A 23,346-nucleotide genomic window follows, 5' to 3' on the forward strand; every position below is an offset into this window, starting at 1 on the left:
AGGCATTTTAGCAATTCATACTGTTTCTGTGTGTTTGTAGTGGACTTTGGTGTAAGTGCTCAGCTGGATCGCACGGTGGGTCGGAGGAACACATTTATTGGAACTCCATACTGGATGGCGCCTGAGGTCATTGCCTGTGACGAGAACCCTGAGGCCACATATGACTTCAAGGTAAAATTGATTTGTTTCACCTTTACCACCTATAACATTAAAGTGATGTACACGTAAATAAATCAGATTTTGTATATGTAGAATCTTTTGGATGTAATTTTAAAAAAATGTATGGTTGGTGGAACTATTTTGGTGCCAAACAATTGAAATCATAAGGGAACCCAGGATTGTTCCCTGAGGAACACCTTATTTTGGTAAACAAAAAACGAATTATCGTTTTGTGCTTATATTTTAAGGGAATGGCTTTTCTAGTTATAATTGAAGGACTATTATTTTATTATTTTATCCCCCCCGAGTTAACAAATATTCTGATCCTGACAATTAAAAAAGGATAATATTAACAATAATACAATGTAATGTCATCAGTAAGATCCACACTAGCAGTGGTAGGTGGAGGATTTCTGTGTCTGTATTTGTATCACTTAACAGGAACACTGACCAGTGGATTTAGATGATGATGTGTGAAGTGGGTAACAGGCTTTTAGGATGTGAAAGTTTTCAGTTTTCTCTCTCTCTCTCTGCAGAGTGATCTGTGGTCTCTCGGTATCACAGCTATAGAGATGGCGGAGGGAGCACCGCGTAAGTGTGAAACTCACCAAACTATTACCACAGAGCACAGTGTGTCCTGTTGTTAAAAGTCTAAATCTACCTCTTTTGTTATCCTCTTCTTCCTCTCATTTCTTGTTCTTTTGTTTCCTGTCTTCTTTTCTCATCTCCTCTTTTTTGTTTCCTTTATTACCTTTTTTCTTCATGTCTTTTCTTTTTCCGTTTCCATTCATTGTATCCTTCCCTTTCCTCTCTTCTTGCCTAATTTGTATCTCTTCTTATGTCCTTTCCTGTCTTTCCTTTCCCTTTCCTCCTTTCCTTTCCTCTTACCCTATTTTGTCTCCTCTGCTGTCATCTTTCCTTTCCTCCTGTCTCATCCCGTCTCCTGTCCTTTTGTCCTAATTCTTCCCCTTCATTTTCTTTCATTTTCTCGTCCTTTTTTTTTACTGACTCTTCCTCTCTTCCTCAGCTCTGTGTGACATGCATCCAATGAGAGCGCTCTTCCTCATCCCCCGAAATCCTGCCCCCAGACTCAAGTCTAAGAAGTGGTGAGTCACTAAAACACACACACACACACACACACACACACACACACACACACACACACACACACACACACACACACACACACACACACACACACTGCACCTTCTATCAGTTGATTGAAAAACATATTTGATTTAATTGCCTGTACGAGTAAAATGACCTGCTAGTCAAACATTTTATCCCATCCATGTATATGCTGTTAATTAATAATAATAATTTAAAAAATGATTTGATATTTGATATAATCTCTATGTGTGTTCAGGTCGAAGAAGTTCCAGTCCTTTATCGACAGCTGCCTGATAAAGAGCCACAGTCAGAGGCCAAGCACGGAGCAGCTGCTCAAACACCCGTTCATCCGAGAGCTGCCCAACGAGAGGCAGGTCCGCATCCAGCTGAAGGACCACATCGACCGCACCAAGAAGAGGAGGGGGGAGAGAGGTGAGGAGGCTGCACTCACCCCACTGTCTCACCCTCACTGCTGCTGCAGGACACGAGCATGCTAACCTGAACTGTGTGTTTTTCCTGCAGATGAGACAGAGTACGAGTACAGTGGGAGTGAAGAGGAGGATGAAGAGAGGGACGTCGGAGAGCCTAGGTACTAACACTAAGTAACACTACTCCTCAAAGTACTATTCCTACCTCTTGTTCTACTACTATCAAGTTATTTGGGTATGGGCTTTTTCTAATGTCTGCTTGAGGACAGAGAACAGAGAATATTTCATGCCATATAAAAAAAATTATTTTCATATTTAAAACTCAAATTCAAAATAAAACATAAATATTTTCAGAAATTATTAGTTATTACATTTAAAATCATTGCCAATTATTTATTAAAGAAAGAATTCAGTTCAAATGCATTATTAAATGCATTTTAAATATACTGATACTGAGAAAATCAATTTAACTAAACTGGTGGATTACATAACCCAAATATAAACAATATAAATATAACTTAAAACACTGTGGCACTGCGTAAAAAATGCCATATTAACCAATTAGCGCTGTCAAATATCACATATACAAACTAAATGCCCACCTACATAAGTCTAACTTGACCTTGTTTTTAAAATGATATAAATAAATAAAAGAAATGCTGAAATATTTGATTTGATTTTTAATAAAACTTTGCATTCAAATGTAATGGAACACTGCCTCCTCCTGCAGTTCCATCATCAACATCCCTGGCGAGTCCACGCTGCGGCGGGACTTCCTGCGCCTGCAGCTCGCCAACAAGGAGCGCTCGGAGCTGATACGGCGGCAGCAGCAGGAGCAGCAGCAGAACGAGGAGCACAAGCGTCAACTGTTGGCCGAAAGGCAGAAACGCATCGAGGAGCAGAAGGAGCAGAGGCGGCGGCTGGAGGAGGTAACGTCCATTGGTGCTCTCCGTAGAAGAGATCCAACTTCCTATATATCTTTCGCAATAAAAGTCTTGTAGTGGTTTGAGATGAGAGAATCAGAAGACAATAATATTTATGTCTAACTGTTATATGAAACCAACATTACTTGGAGAGACACAACTTGAATGTAATAAGCCTTATAATAGTACAGTTCTACTGCATGAGCATATATTATTGGTTTATGGTGACAACTATAAAGGCCTCACTACTCTAGGCTGAGGATGTTTTCACCTTTGAAAAACATCTCAGTTTTGATTATTAAATGACTCGTTTCCATGCAAAACCTCCACACCTGTGATGTTAGCACCTCAGCATATCCAAATGCCAGAGAAACACACCTGAGGCCTGTACTACGAAGCCGGATTTTCCTAACCTGGATATGTATGAGTTAGCCGGTTGGCCCAATCCAAAACATACGCGCTCTCGCTAAGCTGTACTACGACGCTGGTTATCAAGTGGATCGCTCAAGCCAGCCGTGTCCTATCTAGTTAGGTGCGCGTTCACATGAAAGGGGTGGTATTTGGAGCATTCGACCAATCTCAAACATGGACAAGCGTTCTGACAGCGCAGCGTCATACTTCCTGAATGAAAAGTGAACTTTAATATTAGTCAAATATGAAGAAGTTGAACTTTAAACATCCATGACTTAAACACTTTATCCAGGATAAAAGCCACATAGCTGCACCTGCAAGGTGAATACAGCTGGTAAAAGGAAAAAGTGTTTGAATGCGTACATTAACAGGTTTATGAAATCACAGCCCCGTCTAAGACACGAGTGGATCTGACTTTTAATTACATTTGACTCGAGTGTTTCGTCAACTTAATGTGTTGCTTAAAATAATACTTCTGCATACAGTATGTGACACTGTGAGTGTTGCACGGCCAGATACGGCTCAAGAAGCTGACTCAAATAAGGAAATATATGAGACATTATGATGTGATATGATATGAATGATAATGGGACACATCGACGTCTGCACTCACAGTGCCGCGGACTGTACTTAATGTTACTCTGATCCGGTTACTTATGTTGTGGCAGATATTTAAGTAAGCTTTCTTAACGCTAATGTTATAATAGTCAGATTGTTCTGAAGATGGGAGGGGATATTCTATTAATTTTCATGTTCACACAGTCAGTTGATTTTTGCCGGCCGTCTTTCCTGCAACGGCAGTTTTTCTGTATTTCCTCTATCCTGTAATATGACTTGATAGCTTTAAACTCCGCACACGGAGCTCTGATTGGTCAGCAGGCGGTGCTTTCACTGAGTTGATCTCTTAGCCTGCAACCTAACCTCCTCCCGAGGAGGTTAGCCGCTCAGCATAAGTTACCATGGAGATCTAGCCCGCTAAAAAGAGAACCAGCGTCGTAGGACCGGAAAGTCAGCCGGCTAAGTGAAAATCCAGCTTCGTAGTACAGGCCTCTGATATGCTCACACAAACACAGACACACACTCACACACTCTTCTCCACCTGCAGCAACAGCGTAGGGAGCGGGACATGAGGAAGCAGCAGGAGCGCGAGCAGAGGAGGAGGTACGAGGAGATGGAGCAGCTCCGGAGAGAGGAGGAGAGGAGGCACTCGGAGAGAGAGCAGGTGGGGACACAAACACACACACACGTGCACACACACACACACACACAGACCACACACACACATACACAGAGGTTACATCACAGGTGTCATCCGGAGAGGCGGGGCTTCTCAACTCTACTTCTCGCTTTTACCCAACTTCAAATTCTTCTTTCTTTTCCTTTTTTTGTTTATACTTTTGTTTGTTTTTTTAAATAGAACAAGTGAGGACTGGGACAATACAGTCAAACCAGTGAATAAGAAAATACAAATAAAAAGACAGATACAGTGCTCAATGTATATAAAAGATGTCCAACAATAAAAATAAGACATTGTTAAGATCCTAGACGTTTATAGCAATCCTTTTTTCCCCAATATTTATTCCCCTTCTCCTTTTGGATTCGGAGAGTAACGTTATTTTATCCATTGAGTGGAGAAAGCTGATTAGGTTAACAATAAGAGCAATGGAGGCAGAGTTCCTCTTTTGTAAACATTCATTTTTTTACTTTCAGTAATAATAACCCGAAAAAGTTATTTATCTCTTTTATTGAGACCTTAAGGGAATTTTCCAAGGTACAATAAGGTCAAAGATTTAAGGGGTACAATCTATGAGAATAAATGTCTCACTCCTTTCTAAACACTCAGGTTATTAAGAAGAAAAACCTTAGACCGGTGGTAAATTAATGTCTTTTGTACAAAACCTCCACTGTGTGATAACCTTAGTGTTTGCTTGGTTTTTGGTCTGTGTTACAAGCAGTCATTGATCCATTTAACATTATATCAGTAGCTCATCGTCCATTAATAACTGTGTCAATGGGTTAAAACACTGCATGTTTTTAAACCATCAAATTAACAAAGCAAACATTTTAAAACATATTTATTTGTATTAAATGATTACCATTACACAGATATATTCCGTTAATATCTATAACTTCTCAGTCGATCAATATTTCTTTTAATTTTGAAAACTATTGCCATTTATTGATTACCAAAACAAAATACCGTTTTGGGTAGAGTCCAGTTTTCTCAATCAATTTGAAAACGTATAGATCAACATTCGATCTTATAATCAAAGAGAACGAAATGGAGGAAGATTTCAAATGTTACAGTAAAAGAGGGGAAGCTTTTCTAAAGACTGCATGACTAATAATGAACTTCTCCTGCAGTACAACGCTCCCTTTACGCTCTACCTTTTCAGGCATAGTTTTCAGGATTTCATGCTGATCTTAACCGTACGCATGTCTCTGCTCCACTAATTACACCCCCTGCTGCTTCTCTCTTTATCCCTAAATCCCTACTTTCACACCTCCTCAATAAATCTACTTTCCTCCTCTTTCTTCGTCTTCTTCTTTTTCTTCTTCTCCTTCTTCTTCTTCTTCTTCTCCTGTTTCCTTCTCTGCTGATGTCACTGGTTGCCTGGGCTCCGATTTGCTTCCTGTCTGCCTCGGTGCTCTCTGATTGGCTGCGTTACTCTCTGCTCACGGCTGCTGATTGGTTAGGAGTATATCCGTAGGCAGCTGGAGGAGGAACAGAGGCAGCTGGAGATCCTGCAGCAGCAGCTCCTGCAAGAGCAGGCCTTACTGCTGGTAACACACACACACACACACACACACACACACACACACACACACACACACACACACACACACACACACACACACACACACACACACACACATACACATACACATATACACATATACACACACACACACGGCTGGGGACTTTTAAGCAGGACACAAACACTTTTAAAAATCACATTTTTGCAATACTGGTAACACACATAATGAAACATGTAAAAAAAACTAAAATAGTTGAGATAGGTATCTGGACTTAGAAGAAGTGGTGAGTGCCGGCTCCATGTTTGTTATTTACACACAAAAAATCTAAAAGGCAGATACTCGATCAATAGTGAGATGAGACAGAATCAAATGTCAACTCCAGAAAAATAGTTAACAAACATCAAATCAATAAAAACACACAGCGGAGGGCGTGTTTGTCGATAGCTGTCTTTTGTGAAATTACACTTTATTCAGCTTCATTGTTCACGATGATGTTTGCATCCTTTTTCCATTACGGAAAACAAGACAGCAGGGACAGTGCACCGTTAGTCAGCAGTGTAATAACAACTCGGAGCCTTTATGGCAGTCATTTTTATTACATACCCAGTCATTTTTATTGGTCTGCTATAAATGAAATGGAGCCTTCTGTCATACCACAGTCTAAACCGTTTTGTTTCAGAATGTTTCCCGCAGTAATTGATTTTGCCATGGCTTTATCAATTAATTAATATTTAAAGGTAGTTACATTTCTGCACCACTGCACAAATGATTGAAGTTGTGACAGTTGCTCCATTTTAGAATGAATGATAATAAATACAAATGAAAATAAAAGTAAGAATTTACAATAAAAAAATACAATTAAATAATGATATATAGTCAAACATGGACGTTAAAGTAAAATGTCCAATTAATGATGAAATAAAATGAAGCATAAAAACCATTTAAATAAATATAAGAAGTTAAAGTAAAAACGTGCACAAGACTTTAGTCACTCTGATGTAATGATACATGAGACGGTGTCCTGATATCTTTGGACTAGATACTGTAATATTAACCTTTAAGGGAAATGTGAAAGACATTCTAACTAATGTTTCTCAGGCAGTATTTAAGATGTAGTGTTTTATTTAAGACTTCTGAATTTGAGAATCCAGAAACCCCCCTTTAACCTCATCACTCTCCTCTCCTGTGTTTGCTTTGCAGGACTACAAGAGGAAGCAGATCGAGGAGCAGCGTCAGGCGGAGCGCCTGCAGAGGCAGCTGCAGCAGGAGCGAGCGTACCTGGTGTCTCTGCAGCAGCAGCAGGAACCCCCCCGGCCCCCCCAGGACAAGAAGCAGCTATACCACTACAAAGACCAGGCCCCCGGCACCAACGACAAGCCGGCCTGGGCTACGGAGGTAAAATGCATGGCCCACACTCTCTGCAGTTATTTGACACTCTGGAAGCTTTACAGTCCTCAAAACGAGAAGTTCTGGAATAAGGAGTCATCTTTCTTGATCCCCATGTAATCAGAATCAGTTTTACACATACATCAATTTACTATATAGAGTTTTAAAGATATTGTGTACATTCTAATCTGAATATACAAGGAAATATTCATAGTCGATTCATCAGAATCTTAAACATTTTTTGATGTCCACCATGTTCTTTAAACATGTAATAAAAATACTTATAAATATCGAAGTTTATTAGAAGAATCCCAAATGAGTAGTCAATATTGTAAGCAATATTCTTTTTGTTCAAAGAGTGAGACTGCAAAGAGTGTTGTTGACAAATGTTTGTATAAAATAACGTTTTCATCTCTTGAAGGCTGACATCTAAATGTGTGTGCAGAGACCGTTTGCGTGTAGGAACAAATGCACCCATTACACAATAGTTAAAAATACACTTAAGTGCGAACAGCTCAGCCCCAATGACAAAGTCTGTAGTAAAACGTTCATTAACACTATGCACACCATGATGATTGCTGGAGGCCTGCGGAGCTCCCTGCAGGTTAACACTGTTTGTTGATGTCTTCTCGTTTGAGTTTTATTTCCTCAAGGTTTCATTTCTGCAGAGGATCTCTTCTGTGGCGATCCTTGAAATTAACTCTTTCTGACTTAAATGTTTTAGGTGCAACAATGGGACAATCGTTGCTGTGCTGTGCTGCTTTTCCCGCTGTTTTTGTGATGTGAATGTAGAGTCTCATTCCCAAAACAATGTTCATTATTAACGAGTGAGGCTGCAGGCCTTTGACCATCAATAGCTATATTTCTGTGAATGGCATCATCCTCAAATAAAGCGCAGAAAATATAAAAGTAGCTTTTTTTCTGGGTCTTGAGACTTGACGAAGAATTTTGGAATGAAGCTCTCATTTGTTACTCAGTGTTGCATATACACAAATCCTCTTGCAGCTACTTTCTAATTGGCTACTTTATACAAAACATTTCTTGTTTGGCTGTAAATTCGTTTTGACTTTCAAGCCATCTAGATGCTTATGTTCCACTACGAGAAAAATGCTGCTGTATGTTTTCATACAGTAGCAATATATATATATTTCAAGTTGCAATCTTTATTGAGCCATAAATTAAAGACACTTCTTGGGAAATGTACTTCCACTGGAAGCAATATATTTTCCACATAAAAGTCGATTTTAAAGATGACGTTAAAATTGTAATACATCTGTTAAAACACTGGCCAGGTTTTTAACATTTAACTTTAGTTTTAACTTCAAAGATGTAATTATATTTGTTACCTGATCTTTATTAAATTAATTAAAGTGTAATAATGATGTGCAGGTTTTAAATTAAGACATGCTGTCGTCTGATATGAACCTCCAGTATGGCTGCCAGAGGGCGTGATGCACACCTGAGTCCACGCTGTGTTTCATTTGTCCTTTGCACCCACCTTGCCCTCCAGGTGATGCGTCGAGCTCAGAGCAACTCCCCTCGCATCCCCCCCAAGAAGTACCACTCCTTCAGGGAGACGCGGAACGTCGACATGAACGACCTCCTCCGCCTCCCCGGTTTCAAACCCCGCCGCCGCAGACCCCCCTCCTACCCCGCTCACAACAGTCCTTCTAGGGGGAACATGCACGTGCCTCAGATCCGAGTCACCTGCATCCCAGAGCCGGGGGCCCGCTGGCAGAGCCCCCGCGGCAGCCCTGACCGGGGCCCAGAGTCCAGGGGCCGCAGCCCCGGGCGCAGGGTCAGTGGGAGGAAGAGCATACTTTATCTTCTCCTCTTTAATCCTGCACACTCTCCAGGCTGACTCACTAATCTAACCCCCGCCCCCCGCTGCTGGAATAATTTCCTTTAATCACATTTTCACTTCTCTTACCAGGTGGACTCACATGCATTAACTCTGGGCTGGCTGCAGAAGTTATAACGAGGACTTTTTTAATTTCACACCCCTTCCTCTCACTGTTTCTCACAGGGATCTTGTGATTCATTTCCTCTTTGGCTGGTGCTTCTTAAATTATAACTCACACCTCTTGCATAATAGTACTGAATCATATTCAACTTTTTGAAAGTTGTATAAGAATTTAGACACAACTTTATTTGAACCACTTTAAAATGTGTTTACACCCAGGAATCCATAAACTAATTTGCTGACACTTGCTTTACTTCTTCTCTTTTAATCAAGTGTCATGTTGCCTCCTTCACACTGTAACGTTTAATCTACTTTCTAAAAACTCACTCTACATTTGACAGGTTACTGACAACCCTGTACCGTTGGATGTTTTCTAACTTTTATTAATGGAATGTTTTAAGGTTGATGGCTGCTGTTTTGTTGCATGTTCTGGTGTGATAGGATAATATATCGAAATACAAAAGCTCAAACTAACAGCTTAATCTAAATGTTTTTGTCATTTTCTGACCCTGATTCTCTTCAATTCAATGTTTTAGGAGTCTTTTGCATGTTTTATAAATCCAATGTTCAGATTTCTGGTCCGGAAATGATTGCAATGAAGCACATATTTATTTAACATAATCTTTAAAATAATTATAAAAATAGTCCATAATAAGTTGGTCCATAAGAAGAAAAAAAAAACCAAACTTGTTTCGGCGTGATAGTGGCGTGTAACCTCTTAGTTTGATGAAAGTATCCCTATTGCATGAGGAAATGAAATGTTGAATAATGGCCGTTCAGGGCTTCCTTAGATCTCTTCTAGTTTTTATATCCCTATAAATCAAAGTCCCCTCCCCGGAGTATGTACACACATTTAGGCCTGCCCTCTGGTTAACTGATGTAGGGCAGCTAAATCAGTCTTTCTCCCTCAGGACACACACACGCACGCACGCACGCACACACACACACACACCAGGATTTCCCTCTAAGGTCCAGACACAATGTTCCCCTCTAAAAACAGATGACCAGCATTCAGATGAAAAAAAACACTTCTCACTCACACTAGAGAATTATAATATATTATTAGAAAGATTTCATTTAATTTTGTTTCATTTTTCACTGCTGCTAGAAAAATGATGGTAACAGATAATTTTGTATCACAATAGTAGATCCTTTCATTTCTAATATGAAAAGTACGTGGTAGTAAATGTAATGAATACCAATATTATTTAAAAAGTGCTTAAGTCTTGGAATAGAGCAGAACAAAATAATGTATATTTAAAATCTTAGGAAACCAAATGTTATTTTCAAATAAGTTATTTTGTTTATTGAGTTATAAAGTGTGCTTTTAATAAATGGAGTTGAACCATGTACACACACCTGACTGTGGTGTGTGTGTGTGTGTTTGTGTGTTAGGTGGAGGAGCATTATAAGATGAACAGACAGACTTCTCCTGCGTTGCAGCATAAGGTCGCTAACCGGATCTCGGACCCATCACTGCCCCCCCGCTCCGAGTCCTTCAGCAGTGGAGGCATCCAGCAGGCCCGCACCCCCCCAATGCACCGCTCCGTGGAACCACAGGTGTGTGTGCATCTACACCTTTAGATGTGTGTGTGTGTGCATGTGACACTAACCTACATCCCTCAGGGTGCCATCACTCAGTCAGGAGTGTGAGTTTTTAGATCGTGACCATAAAACGTATTGATTGCTTCCGGTTAGGTGTGAGTTGCACTTTAATGCAAACACGTTCTTGGATTGTTGTGATGAAGAAACACCTGATTCTACATTCTTTTTCTGAAAATATATTTTTTTTAACTCAGCCAGAGAGTGTCTGCTGTGGTGATTCAAAGTGCCGCAGCTCTACTTTATGCAGATGATGCAGCCCTGTTTTGATAGTAAAGCTTGTGAGATAAAAGATGTAGGAATGTCCTGTTTGGATTTGTCAAATTAAATATTGTACTCTATTGTGCAGGGTTTGAAATGTTGGGCCTCTGGGAAGAGTTGTGGAAACTCTTTTTTTCAACTGTTTTAGCTTTTCTCTAGACTTTACAAGCAGAAATAATGGGAAAACAATGCAAATGTATGTATATAGAAGCACATATTATACCCACTAACAACTACATTTATGATTAAAAGCAATGGTTCACAGGTAGATACTTGGATACTTGGATTTGAAAGTAGTCATCATTGCCTAATAAGAAGTACTTTTCTGGTGATTTTCTTCACAGTTGAGTAGCATTAAGAAGTAATCCAGACACATACATATCTTGGACCTAAACTGTGACTTCTAGTTGGCATCTAGATGTTTTTTTCTCCAGCTGGAGGTCAGAAGCTTGCGTTTTAAAGAGTTGTTAGATGAAAAGTTGTTGTTGTGTAAACCTGGCTGTTGTGAACGCACCCTGAGGCTTGTGTTTCTCACCTTCCTCTCCTTCTTTCTCACCTTTCTCTCCTTCTGCTGCATCTCGATCACATTGATCCTGCTCAAACCCTGCCTGGTTCCTGCGTGTGTGTGTGTGTGCGCACACGTGTTTGTGCGTGCAGATGGCCCATCTGGTGCAGGTGAAGAGCCACGGTCTGTCCGGGTCCCAGTCCCTGTACGACCCCCACGGCGTGTCCTCCTCCTCGGCGTCGCCCTCCCCCTCCCGGCCTCCCATGCCCCGGCAGAACTCCGACCCCACCTCTGACACCCCTACCCCCCTGCCCCTTACCCGCCTGGCACCCCCCCTCGACAAGCTGGACCGCAGTTCATGGCTGCGGCAGGATGACGACGTGCCCCCCAAGGTCTCTGCATGCCCCACCCGTGTGTTGTCCGAGTGTGTGTGTGTGTTTACTTTTGCTTTGTCTTCATTTTCTCTTCTTTTCTTCCTTTTTCCTAAGTTTCTGTTGGGAGTCTCTCCTGATATTTATATGTTTGTTATAACATATAAAACATGATCTTATGGTATTAACATCAAAGGTCACAATGAATAATCCATTGTTTTGAGCAGTACATCGTTTACAATACACATTTAACACAGACGTAGAAAGTCCAGGGGTCCCTAAAGAGGCATTTTTACTTTGATTTAAATCCTTTAAAATGAGCAGGACACTGATGTATGTGTTTGCTTTCAGTCATGTTCTAAATCAAACCCAACAGCACAGATGTTGTAATACAGGTAGATACAAATCTGTGTTGTAGGTGTGTAATGGAAACAGGTGGAGGTTCTTAAGGTGTGTGTTGTGTATTCAGGTTCCTCAGAGGACGACCTCCATCTCTCCTGCTTTAGTCAGAAAACACTCTCCTGGAAACGGACCAGGCCTCGGCCCCCGGGCTGGAGCCCACCTTATACGGGCCAGGTACGCGCATACACACACCAGACACACACACACACACACACACACACACACACACACACACACACACACACACACACACACACACACACACACCATGTATACATCACTTCAGGGGACATTACATTGACTTACATGCATTTCCTGGAGACTTATCCTAACCTTAACCATAACCAACACATGCCTAATCCTAACCCTTACCCTTAACCTTACCCTTACCCTTACCCTAACCCTAAACCTAACCAAGTCTTCACCCTAAAATTAATGATTCCCCTCATGGGGACCTCCATTTTGTCCCCATAAGGGAGGCGAGTCTCCACACGTGACTGTGTAAACAGATTTAGGTCCCCACAAGTATAGTAATGCTAGGCCACACACACACACACATACACACACACCAAAATACACAAGTAAAACAAAAAATATTTTATTTAGTTTATCTCCCACAATGACATGCATTTGAAGCTTGTTTCATCATGCTGTACACGAAACATACATAAGCAGTTTAGCAAATCTTTAAGGCATGTTTTGAACTTGCATCAGGGACACGCACACAAACTCACACACATGATGATGTCGGATTTTTTTCCGTATGAATGAGACGGCACTGTGTTTGTGTTGCCTTAGCAACCCCGACCTGCGGAGGACGGACATTTCCCTGGATACGCCGCTGAAGAAGACAAGCAGCGGCAGCTCCTCCAGCTCCAGCACCCCGAGCTCCCATGGGGGGTCCAACGAGAGAGGTGCACACACACACACACACACACACACACACACACACACACACACACACACACACACACACACACACACACACACACACACACACACACACACACACACATACACATACACATACACACACACACGTTTGTGCTTCTATACTCCCTACTTCTTTGACGACATTCATTGAATGAATACAAAATTGTTTGATTGTCTTCTCCTTCCTCAACTTACAAAAATATATTTTAATTTTTTGTAAGGTTTCCACTTCCACTCAAAAATCCTCAGTTTCCCAAAAAGTCTTCACTCATCGATAAATATCCTCAAATTTCCCAAACATTTCCCTACATTTAAAAATGTTTTATCACTTTCTAAAATTGCATTAATAATTGCTTTATTAAATAAATGAACACTAAGTCTTCACCTTCCTCAAAAACTAATTTCTTTCCAAAATGTCCCCACTCCATAAAACAAGTTTTGGTTTCTAAAATGTACTACATTTTTGATGTATTTATTTTTGTTCAGGTAACCAAGCAGTTAAGACTGAGGGCTCGGGTCTTTCTTCTTCCCATGAGAACAAAGAGGACGGCAGAGAGACACGACCCAGCCGGCCTGCAGTGAGTACACACACACTCAAACACACTCAAACAAACACACTCAAACACACACACTCTGAACTAACCACGTTGCTGTCCATTTTCACTCTCTTCCTCTCATTCTTTCCTCCATCTTTCCTTCCTCGCTCCTCAGAGCTATAAGAGAGCTGTAGACGAGGTTAGTGACATTTCTCCTCCTTCACCCTCTCTCTGCCTCACCCCTCCTTCCACACCTCTCAGTGAAATCTATCTCTCCTCCCCTTGAACTCACCTGTCCCTTCTTTGGACTCTTGCACAGCTCTGCAATCCTACAGAAGTTTTATTTTATGGCTCTCACATCTTGTTTTTCCATCCCGTTATAAAGCATAAAAAAAAACATCAGTCGCTGTTGCCTAGGGCTGTTTTCAGATGGACTGCATTGCATGAAAGAATAGCAGCTCATATATACATTTTACTGAGACAACTATATCTATAATACCACAATATCGTTCAACAAAAGAATAACCTTAAATCAATGAATATTTTCAAAGCCACTCTTGTTTATATATATACAAGACACAGACAGATGTGTTAATCACACAATATGGTATGTTGAATATGACACCTATCAGTGTGAAAGCCTAACAACTATGTTTCTCTCTCTGATTAAATGATGCTCTTTGTGTTTTCCTCTTGTATCAGAAATGAAGATGTCATTGATGATTTCCTGTAGGAGTCATGTCTGCATCTCACCCCTTCCTGTTCACACATATCTGCTCTCATATTTCATTTCCAGTCACACTTTTTCTCTTTCTCTTTCTCCCATTCTCTCTTTCATCAGGAGGAGTTGGTAAGATAAACCCCCTCTCCATTCCTACACCACACTTCCTGCCACTTTACAACCTTTTTGTTTGACATTTAAACCTAAGCTTTTTAGCGCTATCCTTCTGCTCGCTGCCCATCCCACTATAACCTCTCACACTCATGTGGCTAAAATGTAAAATAATCTCACTAAAAGCTTGTGCCACAAATAGTAAAACTCCCTTTCACTTTTTTCTCACCTGCTTGTTTCTTCCAAGCTGCCTCATTCTGAGATGTTAGTAGTACTCCGGCTTCAACAAATATACCTTTTAATTTCTTCTGCTAGTCTATCAAAATTGGAGTAGAAACACAATTAGCTTGAAGTTGCATTTAGCTTAATACAAATGGAAACCTTGTGAGCTGTTTTAACATTTAAAATAGATTTTTTTGTTTGTTTTATGTTCAGATTATTACTTCACTGTATTCTATAAGATCATGTTTATTCATTTTATTTTATTCGGTTAATCTTTCGAATTTAGCTTTTAGTAGTCATAACATGTATTGATATATATATTATAGATATTGCCATGTCGTATAATGAATTAAGCATATTAATCCAAGGCCTTGAAAAATATTTGCACCAACTTTAAGTGTTTCTAGGTCGACATTCAGTTTGGTTTTTTAAACACAGCTAGATTCTTTCAAGTATTCATTTTTCTTCTTTTTTCTTTTTTGCACATTTAAAGTTTCTGATATTTTTTTAACTACTTATTTTCATTCAGCAATAAAGCTGCAACAATGACAACTGTCAATCATTTTTGGGTAGATGCATAAGTTGTCTAAGCTAAGAAAATGTTCAAAACGCATCGTTATAAGAAGTATTCATATATTTTTTAAATAAAATATCTTAATACTTCTACCATACAGAAATACATCTTAGATTTTTTTTTCATATTTTGTGTTTTTCCTGCAGGACCTGACGGCTCTGGCCAAAGAGTTGCGGGAGCTCCGTCAGGGCGAGGAGACGAGCCGCCCCCCAGTCAAAGTGACCGACTACTCCTCCTCCAGCGAAGACTCCCACAGCAGCGACGATGACGAGGGGGAGGGGGGTGCGAGTGATGGGACCGTGGCCGTCAGCGACATACCGCGGATCATGTGAGTGATCCTGTTAAATATCCTACAGGAAATGATCCCTCACTGGCCTTGCAAACACTAAGATATAGTGTCCACTTCATATGGTACATCTGTATAATGGAGTCCTATCATAGATCGTTAAAAAGCCCTATAGCACAAGACTAGTTTTACCTGGGGATCTGTAGTCATTTTATAATAATGATTAGGAGTTTCCTTTCCCGGTCGAGAATTATGGAAGTTTTCAGCTCTTTGTTTTGGTTTAATAACCTTTTTGAATTTGATGGTTCACCATCACTGCTCTTGTTGGTCGCATTTAGTAATTGTGTCAGAACAAATAATTCATACCATCCTACTTAACATGTCTTAGCAAATTTAAATCGTTTGAAACTAATACGAGTAATAACAATCAAGGTCTTATTTTGTAGATCAATACATTTCTTGCCTTTCAAGACTTTTTAAGAATTTGTGGGAACACTGATAAAAAAATAGCTATACTGAGTAAAAATGCATTTATGTTTGACTTGTGTCTTTCAGGCCAAATGCGGGTCAAGCTATGAACGAGGCCTTCAGCATGTTGGGAGGTCACAATGATGACTCGTATGGAAACAGCTCACAGGACGGCACCCTGATGATGAGAGAGGTGAGACCACCTTTGACCTCTCTGACTTCACAATAATAATAACTGGACCCTCCCTTTATCCTCTTAGGCTCTGTGTACACATTGTGTCTTCTTCTGGCAGAGGCGCTGGCTTCACAGCGTTTTTTGATTTAGATGTTCTATTTGTGCTCCTATCTATTTGTTTGACATTCAGTGTCCTCCCAGCTAATCTGCTCAGAGAAATTCGCTTTTACTTCTTTGTTATGATGGTGCCAGCGCTTTCTGACCTGTGCAGGACTCCGGTTTCTGTTTGTTAAATATACAAAGGGGCTCTTTCTTCTGGATTCAGTGCCCACCCGCCCCCTTCTCTAAAAACCAAACACAGCCGCACACAGCAGGTTTCCCCCCCTCCTTCACCTGAGCTGTCAATCAAAGCCTGGCTGCACCCATCTCTCTCTGCAGAAACACGGCAGACGGAGGCGGAGCTCCGCCGCCAGCAATGGTTTCTCCGGCAACGCCAATCTTCCCGATTTGGTGCAGCAAAGCCCCTCTCCCCTTGTCTCCCCTGGCGACGCACCCGGGGCCCAAGTAGGTGTAGCTGCACCCCACTTTCGGCCCATATAACCCTAACCCCCCCACCTGACCCCCACCCACACCTGAGACCAGCACCCTGCCACCTGTTCACCCTGTCACACCTCAACCTGCTCCTTATCAGGGGGAAATTAGCCGTAGCCACCAATCAAACACCAAGAAACATAACGCTTGATTTTTTTACTATTTTATTTTACTATTCCTAGGTACAAGTATGATCTTTTTGGTATGTAATGTTTTTGGTTTATATGTTTGCACCAATTTGGCTAACATTTCAACACATGATACCTTCAAATTATTGCAAATGTTTGATCAAAACCCAAATCAATTCATAAAATCAATTTTAAATGATGTCTTTTAATTAAAAAGCATAACCAAACATATGTGCAGTTTTACTACTAAAACAATGAATAAGGTATACATGTTAATTTCATCAATCAATATATTTCACCACAGTAATATTGCAGCTTCTATTTGTATCTTAGAGCAACAAGACTTTTCGGAACCGAGGCTCTTTGCATGATTAAAAATGATGTGGCACCTTTAATTTCCTGCCCTGCTCTATTTCAATCGCTGGCTGCAGTGATTGGGGAAAAAATGATTTATTTCCTCCCCTGCTCGTGTTTGCTCTGCTCGTTTTTATCCCACTTTCTTCCTCCCTCTCTCAGTTTTCCAGATTCAGAAAACGTCCTCCACCCTGAGTACATGATGCATGTATCTTACACTAAAACTTGAACACTTAAAAATAAGTGAAATTTGAATAAAGTGGTGCAGGAATGTGGTATTTCTGTAGTAACAATAAGCTCCGTGGCAGAGAAACGTTTATGTTATTACACGTTCTGTTCAGCAGGATAATCTCCACATAACACCTTACCATTTTTTAAGTTAATAGTTAACGTTATGCTATAAATGAACTACAGCATGGTCTCATGACTTCACGTCACCACCGCTAAGCTAAAGGCGGCTAATGTTCGGCGTGATGACGTTTAGTCGTCTCATTTAGACACTTGTTAGCATCCGTCCTTTTTTAAATTCCCCAGTGGGGTATTTACTGATGTATTTTACGTCGTAGAATAGTTAAAATCTCTTTAGCTTGTATTAATCACAACCTTTTACCAGGAACATAAAATGCTAAGTCACTTTCAGGTTTAGGACTCATTCCTGCACCACTCTATTACGAAGGATGAGGCCAAAAAGGGTTTTCATTATCGTGACAAATGAGAGAAAGAAAAGAGAAAGTGAAATCTTTCGCTGAACAAACTCTTTCATTTCAACAGCTACCTGCTTCATTAACTTTCCCCAGAACGAACAAACCATCTGACAAACATGTCATTTACTTGATTCTTTATTTGTGTAATGTGCAGTACGGGATGGGGAAGAGCGGGGGATCCAAGTCTTCCTTCACTCCGTTCGTAGATCCGAGGGTTTACGGGACCTCACCGACTGACGACGACGATAACACTTCTGCCTCATGTATGTATTAATCACAGTGGTAGTTGGTGAAAATGAAGATAATATAACAGGTCTTTTACCGGGATATTTACCAGAAGAAAACCTACAGTCTGCTTCACAAAAATTATATTTATTGCTTTAATCTCTCAAAATGATAATGTGCTGTGTGTTGTTTTGTTGCAGCGCTTTTTTCTGACGAGCTTATGAAGCAGGAGCAGGAGCAGGCGCGGCTCAACGAGGCCCGAAAGATCTCCGTAGTCAATGTTAACCCGACCAACATCCGGCCGCACAGCGACACGCCCGAGATCCGCAAATACAAGAAACGCTTCAACTCTGAGATCCTCTGTGCAGCTCTTTGGGGTGAGACAGAGGAGTCCAATTTATTTATGTATTCATTTGTATGTTTGTTTGTTTGTACATTCAATGCATTTAATACAGACATAAAAAATGAGACTTTTTTTTGTGCAGGAGTGAATCTGCTGGTGGGGACGGAGAACGGCCTGATGTTGCTGGATCGAAGCGGTCAAGGGAAAGTTTATAATCTGATTAATCGACGGCGCTTTCAACAGATGGACGTCCTGGAGGGACTCAACGTCCTTGTCACCATCTCAGGTGGGAAATGAATATCACATATGATGCTTCTGGGTTATTTGTATTATTATCACTAACATTAAAATTCATCTAGAGATTCATGGGGAGTAAAAACCTTGATTCGAAAAATTATCCAAAGCTGCATTCGTAGTGAAGTAAAAAGTACGATATTAACCTGTGACATGTAGAGTAGAAATACTGAAGTGCAGTACTTTTAATTGAATTGAACAAACCTGAATATTAATTCTCTGAACTGATTTCCTTTCCATACCAGGGAAGAAGAACAAGCTGCGAGTTTACTACCTGTCCTGGCTAAGGAACAGGATATTACACAATGACCCTGAAGTGGAAAAGAAACAAGGCTGGATCACTGTCGGGGAGCTGGAGGGCTGCGTGCACTACAAAGTCGGTAAGAAAACACACCTTTATGTGTATTGTGAGGACAGTTGTGTATGGATGGGATAATTGCAACTCAAGCATATTCTTTTTAATTATTTGTGTATATATGGTTCTGCATATCTGACTGTTTTAATGCTTTCTTTCTGCAGTGAAATATGAGAGGATTAAGTTTTTGGTGATTGCTCTGAAGAACGCAGTGGAGATCTACGCCTGGGCCCCTAAACCTTACCACAAGTTTATGGCCTTCAAGGTTAGATGTGGTGTTAAACAGTTGGATAAAAGTGGTAAAATACCTCTAACAAGGCTAAAGTTGACCCTGTATGTTTGAATACAATGTCAATGTTGGGCAACTGGTTTACTTTTGAAACCTTTTCAAATTAACTTATATTTGTTTTCCCTATGTTTATTGTGTTTAATAAATGTTTTCCTCTGCAGTCGTTCACTGAGCTGCAGCACCGCCCTCAGCTGGTGGACCTGACGGTGGAGGAGGGTCAGAGGTTAAAGGTCATCTATGGCTCCAGTGTCGGCTTCCACGTCATCGATGTGGACTCTGGAAGCCCCTACGACATCTACATCCCCTCACATGTTAGTGTCTGTGTGTGTGTGTGTGTATATCTACATATCTAGACATTAATTGTATTTAATTGCATTTGATTGAATGTTTAAATGAGTGGTTCCTTTCAGGTTAAGTGAACGGATAAACGAGTGAATGAAAGGATGGCTGCCTTCATGATTGAATGAGTGAGTCAATAGATGAATTAATGGATAGAACAAGGATTGATTGGATACAGGGATTGCTGCCATAATGAGTGAATGAATGAATTAGTGGGTGAATTAATAATTAGTGATGATGGATAAAAGAGTGAATGGACAACTTACTAAATGAGTGAGTGAATTAATCAATAAGTGAATAAACAAAATGATAATGGACAGGAGAGAGATTGAATGAATGAATAAATAAAGTAGTGAATGGATAAAAGAGGGATTGAATGAATGTATACCTGCTTTAATGACTCAATGAATGAATGAGTGATGTTGTGGGATAGTTGGTGTCCTCCTCTAACCTCGGTCTGGTTACGGATGGGGGGAGGGGGGGTAAGGGAGAAGTAGACCGTAACCACGGCGACCGCCTTACATGAATCACGCTCATGTCTGTTTCCATGGCGACTGCGTGGCTGCATATGGAGCGGGAGCCTTTATTGTTGCAGCAGTTTCTCCTCACTCAGGGAGGGGACAGTGGGGGGGTTAGTGATCACAGCGGCTCCTAATCCCCTGAACCCCCCCCCCCCCCCCCCCCAAACTCCTCACCCCCCCCCCCCCCCCCATCTCGCAGATTCAGGGTCAGGTGACCCCACACGCCATCGTGGTGCTGCCCAAGACGGACGGCATGGAGATGCTGCTCTGCTACGAGGACGAGGGCGTCTACGTCAACACCTACGGACGCATCACCAAAGACGTGGTGCTGCAGTGGGGCGAGATGCCCACATCCGTCGGTACGTCAACCAATCAGCTCGTTTCTCCCTCAACCCCACTGACCTCTGACCTCTATGATCGGATCATCCTTTCACCCTCACTTCTACTATCTCCTCTTCCTCCTCCGTTCAAAGCAACACTCCTCTCTCTCCTCCTGCCTTCTGCTTTCCGCTAAAACAAGAAGATTGTAGTGTCACCTGTTTCATATCAAAGGGATACAACAGGCTTTTGGGAGGTTTAATAACTTTATTTGTTTACATGATGAGAACAAACAGTAGGAGCTCAAATCATCCATGTGAAACTGATGGTTCTGTTGCTTCATAATGAAATGTTCACGAAATATCAGTAGCTGATACATGAAGCACATACAAATATCAGTAGCTGATACATGAAGCACATACAAATATCAGTACTTTAGTATTTTAAAATTCAGACATTAAAATATGTGGGGTTTTTGTTGTACTAACATAAGACTGCATATAATCCAGATATTTAAGCAATTAAATGGAGGGGTCAAGTAGTCACAGGCTTAAACAGCTGAACCTCTCGCAACAAAACAAAGTTAAGCTCACATAAATTGTAAAAACACAACTAAATATATTACAACCAGTAGCATACAAAATTGGCAAAAAAGCTTAACCATAGGTAGATAAAAATACACAAACATGGGATGAAATAAGTGTCATTAGTATCATGACATTTATAAATTCATGCAATATCAGGATAATAAAACAAATCAAACCAGAGGTCTGGTGTCAATGTTATCATTGCTTTTCAGGTGAGTTTACCAAAAAATAACAACCCAAAAACTGATTGTATCTCTTTAATGTCGAGTGTTGGAAATCCATTTACTCCATGAGCACACACTTTTCCTTTAAACACTACTTTTTTTAAATACGTGTTTTTCTAATGTGGGGGGAAATGATTGTGTGTTGTTGGTCTGTTCTCTTGTTCTGTATTAAATATTTCCAAAAAATCTTACATTCATCCCTGATTGCATGAGCTCCAAAAACAAGATATTTCTGCAATTCAGCAGAAGCAATACATCTATTATTTGTACACACTCAGTCACACTCAGTCAAAACACATGGAGAGGAAACTCAAGCACATCAGGGATGGATCTTGGATTTTATGATCTGAGTCAAATCTTCAGTGTTTTCCCATTCAGCCTTTCTCAGTGTACAATATCCTGAATGATGATGATATTTGACTGTTGGCTCTGTATGTGGACATCATCTCTTGTTAACATGTGTGTGTGTATTTAATGTCAAACCAGAGTTTCTCACAGCCAAGTCCGGCCTCAGCCCCCTCCTCCCTTCAAGGACAATCATAAATACTGCATCGTCGTAACGTTTTCACTCGACAACGGCAAAAAACTTTATTGCAAGAGGGGAAAAAAACCTTCCACTGGATGTTATCTCTGTGACAGAGGAAGGTGCACATCATTGCCAGCTGGACCTTCTCTGCTGATGCTTTTCCATCACTTTGTAGCGCACACTTAAGTCGTTCGACCAGATTATTAGCATTTCACCTCCACCGAGTTTCTAATCTCATTGGCTCGAAACCTTCCCACTGTAATGTTTTATAGTAGAGCAGTTGTAAAAAAAGCTGAATTTGTCACTAATGCTGCAAATCTCAGACATCCTACATCAGTCAATGGTGCTCCAATAACTCATATATATCAACATCAGAGCTTGCTATCGTTTTAAATCGGTCAGAAACTGCTGCAATAATCTCCTCCCAGAGGTGAGGCGGAGGATGTGTGACTGGCTTGGATGTGAGACTGGTGCTGAGTCTTCTCCTGTCCAATCCCCCTCTGTGTGTTTGTGTTTGTGTGTGTGTGTGTGTGTGTGTGTGTGTATGTGTGTGTATGTCCTTGCAGCCTACATCCACTCCAACCAGATCATGGGCTGGGGAGAGAAGGCCATTGAGATCCGCTCCGTGGAGACGGGACACCTCGATGGAGTTTTCATGCACAAGCGAGCTCAGCGACTGAAGTTCCTATCGGAGAGGAACGACAAGGTGAGTCCTAAAAACCCCTGCACGACCCGAAAAACATTTACAACTACCAGAGAAAACAGGCTAAACCTTTAACCTAATATTTATATTGGTTAAATATAATATATAATATATATTATATATATATACGATATACGATATATATATATATATTAATTTATATATATATACGATATATATATATATATATATATATATATATATATATATATATATATATATACGATATATTTGATCGTATCATACTGAGCTTCTTTGTCTGGGCTACAAAAGTAAAAACATTTCACACATGATACTTAAAATGAAGTGCTTTTTGAGCCGTCATGTGGTTAAGACTGGTAATGTTTTCTTTTTGTTTTTTTTTCAAGACTGCAAGATTACTTTTGTTTTCAATTAATCTGTCAATAACTTTTTCTTGATTCATCAGTTAATGGTCTATTAAAATTTCCGAAAATAATTAGAAATATCCATCCCAGTACATCAACGTCCAAGGTGATGTTTTTAAAAGTGTAGTTTTGCCAGTCCAAAACCCAAAGGT

The 23,346-nt window shown here is 40.5% G+C and overlaps 1 protein-coding gene across 5 annotated transcripts in view; it reads left to right on the plus strand.

The window, feature by feature from the left end:
- The window catches only part of tnikb (TRAF2 and NCK interacting kinase b), a 37,883-nt gene that overhangs the window by 11,259 nt on the left and 3,278 nt on the right, over positions 1–23,346 (plus strand). Inside the window, exons 7-34 of one of the 5 annotated variants that reach the window (XM_034148383.1) lie at positions 41–171; positions 696–750; positions 1,187–1,265; positions 1,526–1,701; positions 1,792–1,858; positions 2,428–2,626; positions 4,137–4,253; positions 5,729–5,815; positions 6,992–7,186; positions 8,688–8,975; positions 10,536–10,700; positions 11,661–11,900; positions 12,349–12,455; positions 13,080–13,195; positions 13,701–13,792; positions 13,926–13,949; positions 14,592–14,600; positions 15,525–15,706; positions 16,220–16,325; positions 16,746–16,871; positions 18,239–18,347; positions 18,510–18,686; positions 18,795–18,938; positions 19,192–19,326; positions 19,466–19,566; positions 19,752–19,901; positions 20,650–20,809; positions 22,672–22,811. In XM_034148383.1, coding sequence (XP_034004274.1) covers positions 41–171; positions 696–750; positions 1,187–1,265; positions 1,526–1,701; positions 1,792–1,858; positions 2,428–2,626; positions 4,137–4,253; positions 5,729–5,815; positions 6,992–7,186; positions 8,688–8,975; positions 10,536–10,700; positions 11,661–11,900; positions 12,349–12,455; positions 13,080–13,195; positions 13,701–13,792; positions 13,926–13,949; positions 14,592–14,600; positions 15,525–15,706; positions 16,220–16,325; positions 16,746–16,871; positions 18,239–18,347; positions 18,510–18,686; positions 18,795–18,938; positions 19,192–19,326; positions 19,466–19,566; positions 19,752–19,901; positions 20,650–20,809; positions 22,672–22,811 — 3,677 coding nt within the window. The remainder of the gene's footprint in view (positions 1–40; positions 172–695; positions 751–1,186; positions 1,266–1,525; positions 1,702–1,791; positions 1,859–2,427; positions 2,627–4,136; positions 4,254–5,728; positions 5,816–6,991; positions 7,187–8,687; positions 8,976–10,535; positions 10,701–11,660; positions 11,901–12,348; positions 12,456–13,079; positions 13,196–13,700; positions 13,793–13,925; positions 13,950–14,591; positions 14,601–15,524; positions 15,707–16,219; positions 16,326–16,745; positions 16,872–18,238; positions 18,348–18,509; positions 18,687–18,794; positions 18,939–19,191; positions 19,327–19,465; positions 19,567–19,751; positions 19,902–20,649; positions 20,810–22,671; positions 22,812–23,346) is intronic. The other 4 variants (XM_034148370.1, XM_034148355.1, XM_034148377.1 and 1 more) reach the window with 4 other exon arrangements.

The sequence above is a fragment of the Trematomus bernacchii genome, unplaced genomic scaffold, assembly GCF_902827165.1.
Source record: "Trematomus bernacchii unplaced genomic scaffold, fTreBer1.1, whole genome shotgun sequence".
Lineage (NCBI taxonomy): Eukaryota > Metazoa > Chordata > Actinopteri > Perciformes > Nototheniidae > Trematomus > Trematomus bernacchii.